Consider the following 9,486-nt stretch of genomic DNA (forward strand, 5'->3'; position numbering starts at 1 on the left):
ATATTGTATGCAACTCTACTTCTTTCTCTGGAACAATGAACTTCATGAGCATGTTCTTCTGAACTTTGGTGCAAAACCAATTGTTAGAAAATATATTGCGGTTTCTTTTTTATGGAACACCAAACTTGGTGAAGCTATGATTTCTGTTCTTTCTATCATATTCATAGATACCAAGAATCAACATCTTGATTCTTAAAGATGCCCAACGTTCACACATTTTAGATAGTTATCACTAGAACAAAATAATCCACAAACTCTCATTTCATTAAGTCTTTGTAATTGATACTTCACTGAACATAACCCTAACTGATCAGATTGGTACCTATGTTGATATTTCTAATTCTAATGAGGCAAAAAGTTCAATAGCAGAAGTTCTTCATTCTTCCTGTTTTAAAATAACTTAATACTCTAGCAAAATTCTATTAACAGCTAAAAAACAGAAGATCTCCCAATAATATGATCAAGAACATCAAATTGGGTTTGAATCTCAACACAAATACTATAATTATTTGACAAAACCACGTTTAAAACTTATCCGACTTGCAATCTAACTTTAACCAAGCGACTTGAACTACAAATCTTCGACGCACACATTACTCGCACAGAATCGGTATTCATCAGCTATGATGACATATGTTTTTTTTCATTATATTTGGTATACTTGTTCGTGTACTTCACATATATAAAACATCATAAAATGTAAAGATTTGGTAGAGAAATTCAACCTAGAACTTGAAATAGCATAACCTAAACGTAATTTTGCGTTGAAATTCGGATGCATAAACATATTTACGGGATAACAGACCTGTGAATTTGTGAAGACTTGTATCATTGATTGCAAAGAAATCAATAAGACTATGAATCTACATGCCCTAACTTCTGGCCTCGCCGTCTCTTTGGTTAAAAAAGAATTCTCTCTTCTCCCCTTAGCTAGATTTTGGCAAATTGAGTTGGAGCTAAATCGGAAATGTTTTAGAAAGTTGAAGGTTAAAATGAAATGTCAAACTTACAGTTAACTCTATATGTTTTGAAAATTAACTTTAAGGTCCTTAGAGTTGTAAGAATTCTTATAAACTCCTTTATCACATTAAGTTGCAAAGTGGCACGAATTCAAGGAGATAATTAGGTTTAATGTTACAAAATGCATTATTTACACAGTTAGTCAGTTACCATCTGGTTGACTCACCTGAGCGCTAATGTGTTAATTTTATTGATGTTGGTTTCGACCAACTTGACGACGTGGATTGCAACACCATATCTTAAAAAAGGAAGTTGGTTTTGTTGATGTGAATAGATCTTAAAGAACAAATAAAAAAGAAAGAAAGAAAGAAAAATGATGCTAAAGGAGATTGCACAATTCAAACTCATGATCTACCCCAAAGAGAACATGTGTGTTTTTCATTAAACCAATGCATCTTTATCTTTATAATCTTATAATAGAGGTCATCCAAATTTATATTGTTCATGATAATTATCATTCTTACATCATACTCATTTGAATTCTCTATAACTTTTCATATTTCAAGTAATTAATGATATCCACTTAAGAGTTCTTTTTAACATATATCTTATAATTATTAAGTATTCAATTTAATATTATATATTATGAGTATCAAATATCTATTAGCTGAATAGGTTTTTTATTATTATTATAAAAGAGGTCGATCATTTGAGCAACACACAAATATAGATCACATACAAAGTGATGATTAAGAATAATGTAAAATTTTTAAAGTTTTTGTTAGTTTGAGTTTTTTGGCCACGTTTTAAATCACATACAAAATAAGAGAGAAAAACAATATAAAAAGAAAATTACTAAAACTTAAAGGTTTTTGTGTTTTTTGAATTGTATTGCCAGTTTTCGAACAATGTTACAATGTTACAGTTATAAGCTCATATGTTTGTTATATATACATTATAGTGTAACTTAACATTTTTCGTCCTACAATTACTATGAAACAAATGTGTGAATTTCAGAATGAAGTTATTCTATTTAGTTATGTTTTGTAAGTTAAATCTAAACTTATATACTTAGTTGATGATTTGGATTTTAATTTAATATTTTTTGTATTCTTAATTGATCAATTATAAATATCTATACAAGTTTCCATATTTTATTGTTATGTGTTATGTTTGAGATTTCAAAATAAAATCTTATTTATATATGTTTAAATTTTTATAAAAAACTTTATACACAATTAGTTACATAGATATTACTATATTTTAGTATTTAGATTTAACTAAATTATATAAAAAAAATAAGAAAAAGAGGAAAAATTTTTTAAAACTTTATATATGTTTAAAAAGAATTTACAACTTTATGCACAATTAGTTACATAGATATTATTATATTTTAGTATTTACAATTAAACTACAATTTAGAAAAAAGAAATTAAGAAAAAGAGAAAAATATTATTGGAAAGAAAAAACATGTGGTTAAATATAAACAATATTTTTATATGTTAACTCTATTCTTTTAATTAAATAATATATTTGATTGATTTAGCATTTTGACTTTCAGTTACGATGAGCATTGGAACTGGCCTGTTTGGAACCGGCCCGGTAACCGAACTTGGTGGAAAATAGGAACCTAACAGGACCGCCGGTTCTACCGGTTCCGATTCCTATCGTTTCTTGCCGAGTCTTCAATGTTGGAACTGATCCTTGAGGAATAGCAACATAATTTGAGAAATATTTCAGTTACAATTTCGGTTTTTGCCGGTTTCCGGTTCTAAAAACCCACAAGAATATTGTCCCGGTCTCAGTCCAATCGGTTCTATCCGGTTCCGGTTCCGGTACCGATTCCGGCCGATTCTCCGGTCCAAATGTTCATCCCTACTTTCAGTGATATACTAAATTATTAATTTAGGGGTCGTTTGATAATTGCTAACTGAGTTAGAGCTGATTGAGTTTGAAGCTGACTGAGTTAGAAGTTCCGACTGATTTAACTTCTGACTGAAACCATACTGTTTGATTTTATGTGTCATTAGTTTTGCTAAATGATAAAAATGACATTTTTACCCTTATGTTTTTTTTATATAAACTATTTTCCAAACAAGGTTGATGTTTAAAAGACAATTGTTTCACAAAATATTTTCTAACTAAATATAATTTGAAGAAATTCAAATATATCATACATTTGATTTACAAAACATGAAATTAATATTATTTATACGTCAAAGGATTTGAAATAATAGAACTAACAAATTGCAAAATTATTCAATATTAATTTTTATAAGAAAAATATTATAATCAACATGTTATTAAAATATTTAAACAAATCTATTCATGTACATATACCATTATTGAAAATAAATATCTTTAACTTATACTATTAGTATATGAAATTATAACAATTTAACAATAAATTCCTAATAGTTATCACTTACCTGATTATTTTTAGTTGTATAAAGTAAGAAAAGAACAAGTACTCATGTTGTATTGGGCAATGTGTTTTCTCTTTCCTTTTTAAAACCCTAGGTATTAAAGAGAAAAGAAATTTCAAGTTATCTCCATATTTTTGAAATGCTTTCCTTCAACAGTAAAGAGGCAAGAAATGTTGAAATTGGTCAATCCACAAAAGCAAATCAACCTCCATGAGGCAAGGTAAAGCCAGAGATGTAAAACATCGTTGCTGTCAAGACAAGAAGGTATAGTCACAATGTAGAGTTGAAGCTAAAATGGTGCAGCGGTGGCATTGTTTCATTTTTCACAGATTTGTCCACTATATTCTTTATTTTCTTGTAATTGTGTTTGATCAGTATCATATTGTTTGATACGTTGCTAATTAGCATGGAAAAAAACAGAGGGGCAAAATGTGTCATTTGGGGCTGACTGAGGGCCAAAACTCGGTCAGGAGGTTTTGAAGTGAGGACTGAATCATCAGATTTCTTTGGACCGAGTCCCTTCTTTGGACCGAGTCCGAAGATGAACAAGCAAAATCAAACACAGTAACTTCTGATTGAGGACCGAGTCCCTCGTTCTGATTCGGTTAGCACTGATATCAAACAACCCCTTAGTCATCCAAATTCCAAAGAAATCATTTCCAAAGTTAATATATGAAATTGTTTCAAAATTAAAATTTTTATAAGTCTTTATTCCAAATAAAATGTATTTAATTAACATGATTCAAAATAAATATTTACTTAAACAACATAAAAAATAACATTAATTATAATATATAAAACAAAAAAAACAAGCCCTAATTATAATACACTGTATATAACGAATATTGGTGTTGTACATAACATAATTATAATATAACCATGTAATCAAAATATTAACAAAAATACATTACTAAAGTTTCAAATTAAACTATCTTTATAGATACCATACCAAATCACATCCCAAGGGCTGTAAACGAACCGAACGAATATGAACAATGTTTGTTTATGTTTGTTTGTTTAAGTTAACAGAACAAATAAACGAACACGAAAGGATAAACAAACAAGTTTTTTTTGTTCATGTTCTTTCGTTTAACAAATTACGTTGTTCAGTCTCGTTCGTTTATGTTCATGAACATGCTAAACGAACATAAACAAACGAACATAAATAAACAAGATAAAAAAAACATACTTGAACATATATGAACATATGATATATTAATATAATAAAACACAATTAAGCATATATGAACATAAAAAAGAAGTTAGATGAACGAACATAAACGATCATTAACAAAAAACATAAACGAACGTTCATGAACATAATTGAACGAACGGGATCATTGTTCGTGTTCGTTCGTTTAAAGGAACATAAATGAATTTTCCGCCAAACGATTCACGCACAGTTAAATTTGAGTTCATTTACAACCCAACTCGTCTCTTTTAAAGAAAAATACAAGACATCAATTTCATCATTGAACACTCCTAAAATCCATAGCACATGCCTTGAGTGTTTAGATAACGATACGCTCCACATTTTAGCATAGCATAAACGGGCCCAGCACCAATTCCAGAATTCCATCGTAGCCACATTTCTAGCTAACCGATATTACCCAAAGTTCCAAACCTTCACTCATTCTCGCATGGCTCAAAATGGAATCAAGGAGTAACGCAAAAGGGTGACCACTTGAATCACGCACATATAATGAGCAAAACCCCTTTATTTTTTCCCATGTTCGTCCAGTTTCACGAATAATCTTGCGGGAAGTAGGAACCAAAGACACACTCACAGTATGCCTCTTGATTTCACAGAATTTCAAGAGAAGTTTTCTACTGGCTTTAGACCATGGCAACGCTCCTTCCAATTCTGGGCCCGAGCTGTGGATATCTACACTGGTTATAAGGTAAACGATTCGAGCAATCGTTAGAAGTAAGCCAGATAGTAATTGTTGCCCCAATTGAGGTTCTATTTTTGGTTTCTCGATGTTATATATATATTTTTTCGGGTGTCTTGTGTTCTCTTAGCCATATTTTCGTAATTGAGGTCTTCTTGGCTTCTTGATGTTATCACTTTGGGGTTATATTGTGTTTTTTGGCCTTTGTTATCCCAATTTCAGTTCTTCTTTGTTTCTCGACGTTTTCTTTTTGTGGGTAAAAGTGTTTTCTTGCCATTATTGTCCCAATTTGAGGTATTCATGGTTTCTTGATGCTTTCATTTTATGGTGTGTTGCATTATCAGGTGTTTCAGCTTCGAGTTAATTTCGAGAAGGATGTGGAGAAGGCAGAAGCAATGTGGGAGAGACAACATGAACATGCAGCTGAAAAAGTTTATTCCATGTGTTCTGACATGGGTGGATTCTTTCTTAAGGTTAGTGTTTGATAAAAAAAAATTGAATCTTTTTATGATGGGTATTGCTCTTTCTGCCTTTTTATGGACTCTTAATTTGTAATTCTATATGGGTGGTAGTATTTTTGTTGTGTGATGGATTAGGTTGGGTAATCGGTAAATTTTCAGTTCAGCTTATGTTCCCAACTTTCTGCATTAAGCAAAAAAGAAAGATCCACATATAGCTTATGAGATTAAGTCCTCATTAAGTCCATTATCAAGATCTTTGATTGTAGGATTATAAATTTATAATACTTATATATATATATATATATATATATATATATATATATATATATATATATATATATATATATATATATATATATATATATATTATATAATAACTTTGTTAGATTGCTCAAATTCTTGGAAAACCGGACTTAGCACCAGCTGCATGGGTGAGGAGATTAGTTACTCTATGTGATCAAGCTCCTGCAACCCCATCAAACATGGTGCAACTTGTTCTTGAGAAGGAATTAGGTAAAAGTGTTGATGAAATGTTTGAAAGATTTGATTGGGATCCAATTGGCTCTGCTTCAATTGCACAGGTATCCTGTTTATCACAACCAAAAACTAAAAGTTGTTCAATTGAATGTTTTATATTATACCTCACATGTGTTTCTTTCTGATTTAGGTTCATCGAGCTAGGTTAAAAGGTGATAGAAATGATATTGTTGTCAAGGTAAGGCCACAGAAAAAATCTATGATTACTCTGAGAGGGGAGAATTATTTAATTTAATTATATTTACAAAATCTAAATATCTTTTTCAATTATAATACATGGTATAGGTACAACATCCTGGTGTTCAAGATTTGATGATGACAGATATTAGGAATTTGCAAGCTTTTGCATTGTGCATACAAAAGACAGATGTCAAATTTGATTTCTTCTCCGTGTGTAAAGAAATGGAGAAACAGGTGAATAAAATACACCCAAGAATCACAATCAGATAATCGTTTTGAATAAAGCTAGGGACACTTAGGTAATTTTACGTTTGTTGTTTTGTAAATTGTAATATACTAATCTTGTTTTCATTCATGTCATTCAAGATAGGGTATGAATTCGATTTTACAAGAGAAGCTGATGCCATGGATAGAATTAGAGCTTTTCTACTTTCAGTTAACCGAAAGACACCTGTTAAAGTCCCACGGGTTGTACGCAATGCGGTCACCAGGTGAGTATTTGGCTGCTAGTAAAATGTCTAAAATACCCCCTTTTTGAAATTTTCTAAATTTGAATATTGAAAAATAGGAGGGTTTTGGCAATGGAGTATATAGATGGGATCCCGATTCTGAATCTTGGAGATGAAATTACAAAAAGGGGCATAAATCCGGATGGTAAGATGGCAGCAGCAGCAAAGCAGTAAGCCCCCACAGACTTAGAGAGTATGAAGAATTTGGTTTGCCACCTTATTCTTAAATAGTGTTATCTGGATAAATGATGTTTGATAAATAATTAAGAAAATGGAAGGAAAAAAGTAAACTAGGGCAAATTTGTAAAAAGTTTCTTTCTGCATTAAGTAAAAAAGAAACACTTACATAAGGTCTGTTTCTAAGTGAAGACCCTCTTCAAATGCAGGAACATCCTAAAAAGTCTTACACTTGCATATGGACAGATGATACTCAAGAGTGGATTCTTTCATGCAGATCCCCACCCTGGAAATATTCTCATCTGTAAAGGCTCAGAGGTAATTATGTGGCTTAATTTTCTTTTTCTTCTAAACAATGCTGTTTCATGCTTGAATTTATATTTTCTTTTTCCTTTTTTTGTTAAATTATCTTTTAGGTGGCGTTGCTCGATTATGGACAAGTGAAAGATCTTCCAAACACGTTGAGGCTCGGTTATGCCAATTTGGTTCTAGCTATAGCTGATAATGACCCCACAAGGGCGTCAGAGGGCTTTCGGTAAATACATAAAAAAATTATGTCCATTTAGACTAATAAATGTTAATTAATCGGTGTAATTATATTTATAAAGGGAACTTGGCATAGATACGTTAAGCATGTGTTCAGATGAAAAGACGGAATTGTTTAAGTTGGCTCAGGTAATGTTTGATACAAAATTACCACCCGGAGTGAAGGTGTTGCAGCCTTTCTCGGAAGATTCTTCAATTAAAAAAGTCGCAGTACGGGTACGTGTCTTTCACTTCTGATGGAATGGAATCGGTCATTCCATTACACTGATTGGATTACTTTGTTTAGTCTTTTCCGGAGGAATTGTTTTCTGTTCTTCGCACGGTGCAATTGTTGAGAGGGCTTAGTGTCGGTCTGGGAATCGACTACTCATGTGCGGAGCAATGGAGGCCCATTGCTGAAGAAGCGTTATTTCTTGCTGGCAGACTAAAAGGTGCCTTGCCTTCCATCAACTCAATTTCAACAACTCTTTACATCTTGAAATTATTTATTACTATAATCGTAGAGTATCTATATATGTTTTATTATAATCTTTTCAGTCGAGGATATGAGGACCAGAGAACGAAACCAACGTGGGTTTTTGAGAAGAATATTTTGGGGAAACAACCGTAATTGATATAGATGAAGCTTTATATATATAAATCTTGTTTATGGTAGAGTCAAATCATTTGTTTATCAATTTAATTAGTACAGTGGTATACTATACCACTAGAAAAGTGTGAGTTTTAATTCTAATTTGAATCGAGCCCCTTGTTTGTTCGTATGCTATATGGGGTTTCTCTTGCATGATGCTCCTTACTTCCGTATAACCAATTGAAACATCTATAGCATGGGTAGTTTGAAATAGTCTTTTAAAAAAATTGTTTGAAAACTATTTGAGGTAAATTGTGCAGTGAACTTCCCTAACTATTTAAAATCTTTTGAGAATAAAATAAATTGTCAAAAAGGGTATGCGGATCGAAAATAATATAAGCAACCATAAAGTGTAAATACTATTTCAAATATCAGTTTAATAATATATTGTAAATGTCCACAAGCTCTAAATCTTCTAACCACCGATTTAAGCATCAATATGAACATATGTTTGAACTCATTAGTCATTTAGAACTTTTATCCTCAGGGAAAGCATTGAAATAACAAACTACATTGTTATAAGACAAAATTGCAAGAATGGTCCATGTGGTATGTCAAAACTAGCATGTTTGGTCCAAAACAGGTTTGGCTTGCAAGGATGGTCCAAAAGTTTGATTTTCTTGCGAGTTTGGTCCAAAAATTTTGAAACATTTTAAAATGACAGATTTGCCCTTGGTATTTCCCATTTTTCAATTTTTTTATTATATAAATCAAAAAAGAAAATAGATCTATCTCTCACTCTCTCTCTCTCTCTCTCTCTCTCTCTCTCTCTCTCTATTGGAACTGTCCACCACTTCCTTCTTTAACCACCACCTACAGCTACCATCACCACCCCTCGCCGCCACCACCACCACCGGATGCCACCACTATAAAAGAATCAAAAATCAAAAATTGTTTTTGTTTGTTGTTTCAAATTCTTGCAAAAGAAAAGTTGATTCGATCGAAATCATCAAATATTTAGCATTCATAACCAATATCTAATTCAAAACTAAAAAACACCTATCTATCTATGAATGTTCAACAATTTTTAAGTACATAAAACATTCAAAACCAGATGAAAGAACCTTGTATTTTGGGGGTCTCCTTGTTTGGCTAATCTGGTAACAAAGAATACCTGCAAATCTATCTTCAAATAAATCGAGTAAATCGAGACCCACCATTATACAG

At 31.6% G+C, this 9,486-nt stretch overlaps 1 protein-coding gene across 1 annotated transcript; it reads left to right on the forward strand.

The window, feature by feature from the left end:
* The first annotated feature begins 4,915 nt into the window (after positions 1 to 4,915).
* On the forward strand, positions 4,916 to 8,454 carry LOC145082668 (protein ACTIVITY OF BC1 COMPLEX KINASE 8, chloroplastic-like). The gene is made up of 12 exons (XM_079023329.1): positions 4,916 to 5,287; positions 5,623 to 5,751; positions 6,126 to 6,320; positions 6,407 to 6,454; positions 6,562 to 6,690; positions 6,823 to 6,947; positions 7,025 to 7,135; positions 7,352 to 7,460; positions 7,559 to 7,677; positions 7,751 to 7,904; positions 7,975 to 8,119; positions 8,226 to 8,454. The coding sequence occupies exons 1-12, from the start codon at positions 5,177 to 5,179 to the stop codon at positions 8,300 to 8,302; spliced, it is 1,452 nt and encodes a 483-aa protein (XP_078879455.1). The 5' UTR covers positions 4,916 to 5,176; the 3' UTR covers positions 8,303 to 8,454.
* The last annotated feature ends 1,032 nt before the right edge of the window (positions 8,455 to 9,486 follow it).

Source organism: Lactuca serriola, chromosome 1 (assembly GCF_051521515.1).
Source record: "Lactuca serriola cultivar US96UC23 chromosome 1, Lser_US96UC23_V15, whole genome shotgun sequence".
In the NCBI taxonomy this organism is placed as follows: Eukaryota; Viridiplantae; Streptophyta; class Magnoliopsida; order Asterales; family Asteraceae; genus Lactuca; species Lactuca serriola.

Excerpts from the sequence above, each read along its gene's own strand:
- LOC145082668 (XM_079023329.1), top strand. The coding sequence starts at position 5,177 with ATGCCTCTTGATTTCACAGAATTTCAAGAGAAGTTTTCTACTGGCTTT. Across the intron at positions 5,752-6,125 it reads TGGGTGGATTCTTTCTTAAG|ATTGCTCAAATTCTTGGAAA; the intron begins GTTAGTGTTTGA and ends TAACTTTGTTAG. Across the intron at positions 7,136-7,351 it reads ATGGCAGCAGCAGCAAAGCA|GAACATCCTAAAAAGTCTTA; the intron begins GTAAGCCCCCAC and ends CTTCAAATGCAG.